The 12,247-nt window shown below is 45.4% G+C and overlaps 1 protein-coding gene across 4 annotated transcripts in view; it reads left to right on the top strand.

Annotated features, from left to right (window-relative positions):
• Nucleotides 1–9,442, top strand: part of LARP4 (La ribonucleoprotein domain family member 4) — a 30,595-nt gene extending 21,153 nt beyond the window's left edge. For all 4 annotated transcript variants that reach the window (XM_025212388.1, XM_025212385.1, XM_025212386.1 and 1 more), the window contains 7 exons: nucleotides 80–180; nucleotides 4,503–4,736; nucleotides 6,362–6,410; nucleotides 7,517–7,675; nucleotides 8,115–8,236; nucleotides 8,502–8,667; nucleotides 8,955–9,442. In XM_025212388.1, the coding sequence (XP_025068173.1) occupies nucleotides 80–180; nucleotides 4,503–4,736; nucleotides 6,362–6,410; nucleotides 7,517–7,675; nucleotides 8,115–8,236; nucleotides 8,502–8,667; nucleotides 8,955–9,290 (1,167 nt within the window). In that variant the 3' untranslated portion in view covers nucleotides 9,291–9,442. The remainder of the gene's footprint in view (nucleotides 1–79; nucleotides 181–4,502; nucleotides 4,737–6,361; nucleotides 6,411–7,516; nucleotides 7,676–8,114; nucleotides 8,237–8,501; nucleotides 8,668–8,954) is intronic.
• Nucleotides 9,443–12,247: the final 2,805 nt, after the last annotated feature.

Below are 12,247 nucleotides of genomic sequence, written 5' to 3' on the forward strand. Positions count from 1 at the left end.
CCTGATGCTTACAAGTTTGTATCCTTGTTATCTCGGTTCAGCTGCTGATTCCCTGTTGTGTTCTGTATTTTCATTTCAGGCTCCCTTTCCCAATGGTGGATTTGTGAATGGCTTTAGTTCACCAGGATCATATAAGACAAATGCTGCTTTGAGTATAGGTCGCCCATTCCATAGAAACCGGTAAGAACTGGGAAGCAGGCAGAGCTGCTAGAACTTACAGCTTTGGCCTCCTAACGATAATCATCAGGGGTTTAATGTCTCGTATCTGAACCATTTGTCTCCTTGTTTGCGAAGTCTGTGGAACTTGCTTTAAACTAAATTTAGCCTAAAATTCGGGCCAGCATTGGTGAGGCCCAAAAAATAAATAATAAATGTGTCCCGGAGAGTCTTACAAAGGTAAGGACTCCTTTGAAAGCTTCAAAGGAGTTGAAATCATGTGCTTGCTGAAAATAAGTCTTGATGTGGAGGGTTTCCAGATTTAAAGTAGTGCTTCTAGCTAATTATGTCTGCCTTATTTCCTGAGCACAGACTCCTACAAAACAATTCGGTTTCTGTAGTGAGGCTAACATTGTATTCAGTCATTCAGCTTTCTCTACTTCAGAGAGCGAAAAGCTGTAGCAACAGTTTGGTAAAGCTACTAGGTGCTGAATTTATCACCAATTCATTTACCATGTGTGTCTTCTGATTAATTTTAAGGACTGAACTCAAAATACTCTCATTTACGGAAGAGGAAAGCAGCTTTGTGTATCACTAGAGCCATGCTCTGTAATTACAACCCCCCCACCCCCCCCCCCCCCAACAAAAAAAAACAACCCAACCCCAAACCAACAACAAAAAACCCAAAAACAACTAGTAATCTCTGCTTGTGTGGGAGGAAACTTATTTGTGGACTTTCTTCTTTACTGAACTCAGCAAGCAGCTGCTAAACACAATGATCGCTTGTATATTGTTTGAGACTTCAGTTGACAACTGCCCATGCTGTAAATGCTTTGTAGTGAAGTGAAAGTACATGGCCACAAATCAACGTGATCACCAAAGGACGGACTTTGAAATTGGACCTTCAGCGACGGACCGAAGTCTTAGGCTGCGTTTTGGAGTAGCAAGGTGGCTTAATTTAAGGACGTGTTTCTCTAAAATTTCAGCTGCGTTTAAACCCTAAACAGAAGGCTCTTGTGCTCTGTAAGCTGTTGTGCCTAGGTCTCGGTTTATCTTGTATATCTTGCCCAATTAGGTCATGGAGATGTTACTAAAACTGGCATGTACAAGAAGGTAAAAAATCATCTGAGATGAACATACAGTACTTCTACTTACTTCCCAGGTAGAAGCAAGAAACGTCATCTCTGCCTTTGTAAGTGCCCTTCTCTGAGCAGTCTTGGTTTAACCGTTCTAGGCTGCCAGCCCAAAACAGCCCTAGTAAACCCCTCTAGCACGGGTTTGTACAACTCCTGGTAGGGAAACTTTCAGTGCACTTTGCACACTCACTGTACAGATCCTAATCACGTGACTTTGACGGTTTGGATAGGTGCCATCTAGCCAGATTGGAAATAAGAGGGTGGAATGCGTTTGCCTCTTGATGGCTGTTGATTCTCTGGGCTAGTTCTGTACTGAAGGAGGCACACCTCCCCATTTCAGGCAGAGCTTCTCATGCTGGTTATTTGATGGTTCTTGGACTGCCATTGTTGCAGCTTTTGGAGCAAGCTCCTGTCCACGTGTGCTCAGTGAAGGACAGTTCAGACTTTCTTGCCAGAGGCTGGCCTATGTGGTTTTATGCAGGCTTAGCCATGTGTGATAATGGCATGTTGTATTTATCTCCTGGTGATGCTGCTGCCTGCGGGAATGCCACTGCATTGTGCAGAGCCCTAATAAGAGAAACTCTTCAGAACAGAAGCAGCTTTAAAGGTCTGGGACTCGACTAGGTGAATCCGTTTTGGAGCGAAGGTTTGTTTTTGAGAATATGCAGGATTCTTTTGGCACATCTCGTTTTAAGCTGCTCTTCCAAGTAGCTTTAGTGCAGGGACTTCATTGCGCGGTGCTCTGTGTTGTGGAGACTTGCTTCCATGCACGCACAGTTCCCCAGTCCAGTCTCAGCATTTCGATGTCAAGTCTGGCTTCTGATACAACTCTGTATTGTGGAAGCAGGTGTAAAATGTTATATTTTTAAGCAGGGTGACAGCTGGGGTAAATAGCTTCCTCCTATGAGGATACCAGCAAGATGAGCAGTTCTCTGGTTTGGCCCAATGATGATCAGATATCCACTTAGAGAAAATAGGTCTAACACGTGAAAGTCTGGGCATCCTTGCGTTTCACGTTCCACCTTTTCCTGTTTCTTTTAGCTTTCTTCCTTCTCTCTGCATTTTCTCCTCTGCTTCCTACTTTTCTCCTTTTCTACTGCTTTGTTCTTTTGCCCAGGCTGAGATTTGTGTGACCTTCTCAATGATGGGTAAGATTATGAGATCTGAGGGCTGAATCCGTACAGCAGGGAGTTCTGCTTTCACTTACTGTTTAAGTCTCACCATTTTGGAAACTAACTTGGCTAAAATCTGGTCCCTAGTGTGTTGTGTAGAGGATAGTCTATTGGACCCGCAAGCAAGCCAATACTCTGGTTTTCATATTGTTTCTTTGTTAGTGCATCAAGTCTGATTTTTAAATTTTTGGAAGCACAGGGATTGCCCCGTTCTTGAGATTTGTCCCTTTTTCAGTGAGAAAAATAAGACTCCCTGAATACTTATCTGTTGTGTTCACATAATATGTCAAGCAGTATGTGCCCCTCTGGCACTTTCTGTATTAATGTTCTCCTTTGCTACGAGCCCTAAGGACCTGGAATCGAGCAGATAAGTTAATAGGCAAGTACTTGACTTCTATAGCTTGGTGGTTTTCTGCATCTGGGGATGCAGTTTGGGTGGAGGTGACATCCCTGGATTGAGTTGATTGAGAACTTCCTTAAATGCCATATTTGCAGGTTGTTCTTCAGCTTGGCATTAAACATGCTTTCTAAACTGCTGCTCTGGTTGTCTGTGTAACAGCGCTGTGAGGTTTGGATTGCAAGTGGTTCAGGGCCCTCTTTAGAGCAGATGTGCAATAAAATGTTAACACTTGTGCTAGAACTCATTAACTTCTCATGGACTTCCCAGGTCTTAACTCTTAGCATCTACAAAACAATGTCTAATAGCTGCTGAAAAATAATAAGAAAAAAAGAATCTTGTTCTAGCCACACACTTTCTTTGGGAGGGAGTAAGGTACAAACAACCCCTAAATAACAAGGCTATACCAGCTGTTCCTTTTTAAAAAAAAAAAATCTTTGCCTCTGCTCCATTTTGCTGGTGGAGAAATGCTGCTTCCCTGGGAGACGCCTGTTGGTTCATAAAATATTTTGAATCCAGAAAGCACTGTCCAGTCTTCCTACAACATTGCAGGCCCCCCGCTTCCACCCTTGAAAACTCTCCTGGGAGAGGATTGCATGCTTCTCCTTTTGTCTTATCACACTTAACAATTTACCTTATCATGTGAGTAGTCGCTAGTTTAATATTGGACTTTTGGGGGTTTAAACAAACATTTGTTTAAACTGATCAAATTGAATTTATCTTGAACTGTTGCAACATGCCTGCAGCGTGTGCCTAAATGGAAGGTTCCCACACTAGGACAGAAGTACACATGTAGGTGAGTTGGCTTCTTGTCTAGTGGGTGTTTGGCACGAGTGTTGGCAGGGGCAGCTGCACTTCAGAGCAGTTCGTGCTGCTGACTGACACCAGGGTGATCAGGTACTGCACGTGAGATGTAAGAGCCGAGGAATATGCCTGGAGCTCTCTTTCAGACCGCAGCTTGTTCTCAAGCCACTGTAAGGGCTCATACAAGGGAGCTGATAAAGGATGTGTGTTTTGGGATGATGATTCTTTGCAAAGTGAGAATTCTTGGCTTAGTGTATTTAAATGATTTGCAAAGTCAAGTACTTTAAATAGGAAATGCAAGAATTAATTGCCTGTTTAGGGGGGGAAAAAAAGACATCCATGTGTGTCTAATTATTTGATTGCTTTTTTCCCTCCCCCCATCTTGCTCTGGGAGTGTGTTGGGGTTGTGTACTGAAAAGGGATAGAGAGGATGGGCACTGCAACCTTCTTGGCTGCTACTGTTGGAAGCTGTACAGTGAATGAGGCAGTAGATTGCGTGAAGATGGTCTCACGAGCAAGAAAGCTGAATGCTACACTGGCCAATTAGCTTCCATCTCTGAAGCTCTTGCACGTGGTGGCACGCCAGTTGCTTTCACTGAAGGTTTCACGTGCGACTGAGGGGGCAGCTGACTTGGAGCAACGCAGCACGCTCACAGTTGTAACGAAAGCCAGAGTTATCCTAACGACGGAATTGTTTCCTGGTAAAGCAGGGAGGTGTGGTTTGGTGGGTTTTTACACCGACAGAATGCTTTTGGGTCAGTTCATTTGCAAGTACTCGAGTTGGTGCAACTCTGTCAAGTCATAAATCATCACAGTACCTTCTTTTACTTCGCACAGTGTGAAGCCTCACTTCCGGCCCTCGGGTAGCTCGGAACACTCTGCAGAAAGCCCAGCTGCAGTCGGTACCGTGTCGATAGGGGATGGACCACTGAACAGAACTAGCTCCAGGAGTTTTGTCATGGAGCGACATACCAGTGTGTTGACAGGGCACCAAGAGCAAGGCTATTCTCAAAAGGATTTGCCAATCTCACAGATGGAACAGAATGGCGACTACGGCATTGGCAGGGGCAGGTAATGAATTACAGCCACGGAAGCCAAGTGTGGTGATGAAAGCAGCGTGGTGAGACCTATAGTGTGACCGAGTTCGGGGAAACAGGTTCCCCAACCAGTTTGAAATGACTCTCTTATAAGCCAGAGTAACCTTGGCTGTTGCATACAACTGTTTAGGCTTCTGTGAGGGGTGGCAGGTAAGGGGACAGGTGACATTTAAATAAAGTGAACATAATATGAGCTGTACTGTGGAGTATCCTTTCACTTGTACTTCTTATCAGCTCTGTGGAGGGGGACCAAGCCGTTCAGTAGACAGGTTGTGGGTGGTTATAGAAAAAAAGGCATGTTCAGAGCCCACACTCCTGCGTTATTTTGGATTTCTGACTACTTAATTTCAATATAAAACTGGTCTTAAAATATTCCAGTAGCATCTCTTGGCTCACAGCACAAATGTGAGATTTAACTTTTACGGCTCAGTGATCCCCTTCAGATTAGGTTAAAGCAAAATAAGTTACATGCTGTTTTCTATGCAAAATTATTTAACCTTTCCATCCCTTGGCTTTCACTCAGCACTTCAGTGATAGCTGTTCTCACCCGTGGGGCTATTTGTTCTGAGATATTAGAATATAAAGAGTCATGTAGCTTGCAGGTAGTCCATTAACAGCTCACTCTCCCTCACAAGGGCTAGTCTTACTACACAGAGGTTAATTCTAGAGGCCATTTAGAGTTATTTCACTAATAGCCTGTTAAATAGAAAGTGTGGCCTTTTGTATTTGCATTGAATTTGGAACAAGTGCCGAAGTCCTTAGGGCTCAGTATCTGGGAGCTTCAAACATTTAAGTTCTAAGATAAGGCCAGTTAATCTTTTATTGTCTGTTAGCACTAGGATTGTAACCCCTTTAAAGTAAACTGATGAAAAATGCCCGAGTTTTGCAGTAAGGGCACCAGTTCTGTTGCTCTGTGTAACATAACATAACATGAGTTTGAAACCCTGAAGAGTGAACCAATCCTATGTTCAGGTTTGTCCCCAGCACATCTGAGCATCTTTCCTGGTGGCATGGTAGCCTTCCCAAATTAGCCCTTGCAGGGCTTCTGCCTTTCTAAGTGGCTGGGGCCGAACACCTTTTTAAACGGGTTGCAGGAGGGACTGCCTGCCATGCGGGCTGCACTGTGCTGAGCCTCAGCCCACGTGCCGCAGACCACCCCCCTGCTTTGCTGTGCGGGTGCTTCCCTACCTCGCCTGCTACTGCATTGTGCACCTGCTCTGCCTTGCTCTCTCTTCCTCCAGTCCTATATCATGCGCCTGCTTGGTCCCAGGGTCACCCTTGGCTGCCTCAGCTGCACTACACTGCCCTGTCACCTGGGGTGGGGAGACTGGCTGCTGTTCCAGCCAGAGGGAAGCAGGGAGCAGTGGCCGACAGGAGCTGGGAGGTGAGGGGCAGCCCGCAGACCACCAGTTGGACAGCCCCAAGCTGTTGCATTAGGAAACGCATTAGGTTAGCTTCTCTGATTGTGGAGAAGAGAACAGGGGTCACCTGGTAAGTGTCCAGGAATATTCTGGCAGAAACTTCCCTTTCTGGGGAAGTCCATTCAGGAGCGAAGCTAATGCCCTTGCTGAGGTTTTTCTTTTCTTTTTTCTTTTAAAGGAGGAACATTTTCAGAGGTCGAAGGAGGCGGGAAGATGACAGGATTTCAGTAAGTTGCACATCTGCTATTGCAAAGGATAAAATGGTCTTAAGACCCAGGCAGCAACATGTCCTTTGCTTAAGACCTCATGAGATTGAAAAGAGGATACCTGCTGCTGGTTGGGAAGCAAGATGCACATCTTTGCCACATGAGAGAGCAGACATCCTTAGTTGTGAGCTGTTGCTTCTTGTCCTTATAGAGCATGTTTTCCCTAAGCCAGTGGTTTTTAACATGTGGTTTGGGGGTTCACAGACTGTCTAAAGGGTCCACGAAAGATGACTATGATCAATCAAAAGTATGTGAATACTCACACTTGCAATTCAGAGGGGTCTGCAACTTCATTTGAAATTTTTTAGGTGTCCACGAGTTTTAAAAAGGTTGAAAACCACTGTTTTAAGCTATTGAACAGTGGCTCCCAACCTTTTTTTTTTTTTTTTTTTTTGCTGCGACCCTAAATCTGGGTCATGACCCCTGCCACCAACTCGCTCCTGCCTGGCAGCACCAACAGAGCCTGGGCCGGGATCGCAGGGGGGCAGTGACAGCAAGAGTCTCGCGGACTGTGCACCGGGAGAGCCTCAGAGGCGGGAGGGGTGGAGTGAGGGGGAGTCGTGACCCGAGGTTGGCAGCCACTGCTAGAGAAGAATCAAGGAAACCTTTTTTTTGCTGTTTTCTTTCAAAAGTAGGTTGCTGCACGCTGACCACTAGATGGCTCTCGGCTCAACTTATTCCCATTGTCCTTCCCTTTAAAAGAGGGTAGGATGGCAAGAGATCCTCTTTGCCAGAGAGGCCCAGCCAAACGCTTGTGGCTGGAATTTGACCAGGAAAATGTAGTTAACACCCTTGGCACTTATTAAAGCACTGATGGGGAGGGGCGGAATCTAACCCAAACCTGTTTTAGTCTTGAACGTTATTTGAAAAGTATCACTGCAGTAGCAAATGCAGCCTATGTCCTGACTAAAGTGAGAGAATGGTGGACCCCCTGTCCTTAAGGCTGCATCCTGTAGGGTACAGTGCTCCCTGGAAATCTGCCTAGTAGCTGACCAGGCACTGCATTGCCATGACCATATCAGATCAAGTAGACAGTATGTCTTTTAACAGGTGTTCTCTTCTCCTAGCGACCCCAGCCTTTGCCAGAAACAAAGGCTCCAACACCAAAGTTTGACTTGCTTGCATCCAACTTTCCCCCTCTGCCTGGCAGCACAGCAAAAACGCAAGGAGAGCCTGTGCTGGAGAGCAGAATGTCTGATGTTGTGAAAGGAATCTGCAAAGAGAAGGTACCTCTGGGGTGCATGTTACCAAAGTTAACTTCTTCCTTTTACTTTTCCTTAACATTTTTTGAGGCTTATGCTGTTAGAGCTGTAAATGAGACTGGCTTGCAGGCCTGAACAACCCTGTGTGTATTGTTGATTCTGTGGCGTGGCTTTCTCTAATTCCTTTCTTGGGTTGGCTGGCTTTCAAGAAGCGCCCAACTTGAGCAGTAGCACCTATGACCATCACTTGCCTTTCTGTTCTCGTCGCAGATTTTCCTTCACCGGACATAAATGAGGTGCTGCTCACACAAGTGCATTATCTATCCCTAAACTGTAGTGCATCTTAGTACCACCGCTGCATGATTCAGTTTCTTGATATTTAAGTTGCATTTTAGTCCTCATAAAGCTTAATCTCTAGTGCTACCACCCTTCTGCAATCTTACCATTTCTGTATTCTCCGCAGGAGAGCAAGGACTTGCCAGTTACTTGTCCAGCTTCTGCTCAAGAAGAGCAGACGCCTTGTACAGCTCAGCAGCCCGTCACAAGTGCAAGTTCGCCAAGCAGGACTGAGGATCCTGTGCTAAGGTGTGTTTAAAAAATATGCTGTTGTGTAAGTGTGTGAGTGGCTGTTACTCTGAGGAAGCAGTATCTTCCTTCCCTGCAGTATTTTCCTTCCCTGCTGTTGAGGTCTCTAGGCTGCTGGAAAGCTGCTGACTATTAAAGCTTGGGGATAAAAGATGTGGCCATCCTGCTTGGTGAAAGCTGCAGTGACTTGAAAGTGGGGCAGGGGGAGGTAGCATTTGAAAAGCTGAAGTCATGGGGGTCTAATGCTGACTCTGATTTTGATCAGCACAACTCGGACCGACAGCAAGCCAGACGAGGTTTCGGCTGAGAAAGAAGCGACAAGCCATGCTTCCCCACCTGTGTCTTTCTGTCCTGTTGCTGCGAAGCCACCAAGGACAAATACCACTTCATCCTCTACCAATGCAAATGCAGCACCTGCTGTGACAGTACAGGTGAGGTTGGCTGTCTGTGTGAGATGCTTGGTGCTGCTAGTGCAGGGGGAACCTGGGGAAGCGGTGGCAGCTTTCTCCCTGCTCCGAGGAGAGAGGGTGGCATCCCTAGCCCAAGGGCAGACTGGAACCTTGCAGGTTCTAGGGTCAAGCTACGCTGCCTTCATACACAGAGCATGCTGTCTTTTCCTGTGCTCTCTTAATGATGTGTCTGGGGTGCTCTGGAGGAGCTACGTTGGGGTGGTCTTCCTGATGGGTAAATGATGTTCTTCTACCTTTGGCATCCAAAGGAACCACGCAAGCTAAGCTATGCCGAAGTTTGCCAGAAACCCCCAAAGGAGCCGACGCCAGGTCCTGTTCAGCCACTGAGGGAGCTTCGTACCAACATAGTTTCCCCTGCCAAAAATGAAGAAAACGGTACTCCTGAGAAGGCTTTGGAAAGGCCCCATGAGAAGCTTGAAGGCCGAATGAAGGATTACTCTGGGTTCAGAGGCAATGGGCCTCCTAGGGGAGCTGCTGGGAAAATCAGGGAACAGAGGCGTCAGTTTGGACGCAGGTCATCGCCTCAGGGAGCACCGCGGCGTATCGGCAAGGAGCAGTACGTGCCGCCCCGATCACCAAAGTAAAACTCGTCCAACTCTCTTCTCTCTCTTTAAATTGAGCTGTGGACTAAAGAGCAGCAGAGAAGGCAGACTGAAAAAGAGGAGGTATTCAGGAAGGCGAATACTGAATCGGAGTTGCGGAGAAGTTGGGGAGCATCCCAAAATTCATCTCTCAAAGTGATTTCACAAATGCTGGAGGATTCCAATCAATATAAATATAGAGATTATAATTTTTGTATTTTTTTGTTTTTAATTTGCAGAGGGTTTCCTGCTTGAAATCAGTTCTGGGGCTGTGAATTAGCATTTTGACAAGAGGAAAAGTGAAATGACCTATTAACATGCCCCTCAGTGTAGAAGGAAGAGGGCAAGAGAATATTATTTTTGAAAATGAGCATTTCTGTAAAATTTAGAATTTTTTTAACCTATTTAACGTTTGGCTTGTAGGATGATGTGAATGCCATTCATGGCCTTGCATTGCCAAGCAGATCTGTGACCTGAGATGCTTGGTCAGTGTGCTTGAGTTGCGTGAGTGCAGCCAAAAACTGTTAAGTCTTGACATAGTCACTGATAAACTGAATGTACTACTGTAGTAAACTGTGTTTCCAGTTTGAAATTTAGTCTCTTTTGACCTTACTAATTTCATTCAGCAAGCTTTTTAAACTATAATTTTACTGGAGATCCGAGGGTAGATCAGAGCACGCGGGCAACAAGGATAGTCTCTCTTCTAGGCAGAATTGGGAGGGGGTGGAGGGAGTGTGGTTGGGATTTTACTTTCCCCTTTCCCTCGCCTCCCGCTGCGAGGGCTACGTTTTTTTTTTTTTATTGCTTAAGCTTTACTTTCTCTAATCTCTTTATTACAGACACGTGCATGTATTTGGTGTGTGCTCCCGAGGCAGGCCCCAGTACAGGGCTAACGGAAGACTGCACAGTACATGTCAGCCTCGCATGTAAAGAGCCAGACCTTTAAAATCCTTTGCGTGGAGCTGAGCTCGTTCAGGTGGGAGCTTTAAGGGCAGGATCAGGCTCTCGACGGAGAGCCTTGTTTCAGGGCCTGTTTTAGACCCATCCAGCAGTGCGGACAAGTTTCCATGTAGTGCTCTGTATTAAAACATCGAAAACCGAATATCAGACATGAGGGGTTATGAACTGGGAGCTATCAGACGCCGGGGTTATGAATTGGGAGCTCTGTTTACAGCGAAGATAGTAGAGCCTGACTTTTTTTTTTTCCTTTTTCTCCCCCACCCACCCACCAATTCCTTGGAGTTAACTGTTTAAAGAAGAACTAAAGGCCATGACCTTTTTTTTTTTTTTTTTTTTTTAACTCTTCTTCAGAGAGGTTACTTGAGGAAAATTTCTTGTGTAACTTTACATTGACTAAATTCGCAACACTATTGTGTAGTAAGCAGTTAAGTTTACAAGCTGATTACCAGAAATGACTGAATAGGAACAATACAATGCATTAATCTGCCAAAATCAGCATGCCGGGGTTCTAAGTTCTGTATAAAGTGTTAGGAAAAGTAGCTTGCAGCAGTAAGAAAACTGTACTTTTTAATTTTTTTTTTTTTTTAAAGTAAATAGCAAGTGTACGAAATAAAGTTGTAAGTTGTGAACACTGGAAAATTCATTTGTGATATATACCATAAACATCTTAATAATATATGCTAGTGATGCCATTAGAATGAATGTAAGTAGCAGTTAAAAATGACGTTTAACTGTGAAAATTTTCATCTTCTGATTTTTCTTAGTCGGATAACCCTTGGTGACTTCTTACTCAGTAGGCATTCTCTACCAACGGCTTGGAGAACACTCATATCTATTTTTATAAATATATAAAGCCAGAGTTATCATTTCTCTAACTTATTATTCAGCTTGGCAATCGCTTTTGATTTTTTGATTCATAACGCAGTGTAATGTATTTATGCAATTAATTGTTCATTTCTACGCATGTTATATGTATAAAAAAAAAAAAAAAAGAATCATTACTCACTTTTAAAACTACCTGTACTGGGCTTGGGAATTTTTTAATTTAACCACCAAAAAAGAAGAATCATTGAAGACACTGGCCAGTGAAGGATACTTTCCAACCCTGCTTGGTTTATTTGCGAAAAGCAACATTTGATGGAAACCAAACAAGGAAGTCTGAAGCGGTAAAAGTTTTGAAAGGTATCCAGGGGGTGATAAAAGTTCTGAAACGCATCGAATTTGCAAAGTTTAATCTCAAACATGATTAAAAATTCGACTTGGATTATACTGCTGTCTAAGTGAGCAACCTGTTTTGTACAACAGTGCCCGGTCTGTTCAGGAGAGATGTGCGCTCCTTGCAAGGCGAGCATGGCGTGCAGCGCCCGCACTCGCCGTAAACCCGGAGGGAAGCTCTTTGGGGAAAAGTGTGTGAACCTGGGGCCTGGCCCGCTCCTGCCTTGAATAGCCTTGTAATGTGGAAAAGATGGGATCCGCCTGTTTCTACCCCTAGTAAAAAGTAGCTTAGATGTGGGAGGAAAAATCACTACAGTTCATAATCTTTTTTTTTCCCCAGTTATCTTTAGGAGGAAAAAGCCCGACCAAACACACTGGTCACGGGGAAGGGATGCATTTTGTCCTGGAGGTGCGGTGTCTGCAGAGAAGTTTGTGCCCCGCTGGCATTTTCCCCCACCATGTGCCCGTGTGCTGTTGGAGCAGGGCGCTTGCCGCAGCCGTGTACGTGACACCTTGTATGTGCCTGGGTCTCTTCCTCCCCACGGCCTCGGCTAGCTCGCTGGTTCTGGGTGGGGGCACAGTCACTACAAGCGCTGTGGCCGAGGTGTGTGTGCGAGTGGGCTGAGGGGCACAAGCCATATGAAAGTTGTGTGGTGGGTAGGGGGGCACACGCTAGGAAAGCTAGGACTGCAGGGGGGTAGGGGGGGACACAATCAGCATTGGGTTGTGTGCGCAATGCACAATGCAAGAGGTGGGACTGGATTGCGTGTGCAAGTGGGGGGTGG

Source organism: Alligator sinensis, unplaced genomic scaffold (assembly GCF_000455745.1).
Source record: "Alligator sinensis unplaced genomic scaffold, ASM45574v1 scaffold1329_1, whole genome shotgun sequence".
Classification (NCBI taxonomy): domain Eukaryota; kingdom Metazoa; phylum Chordata; order Crocodylia; family Alligatoridae; genus Alligator; species Alligator sinensis.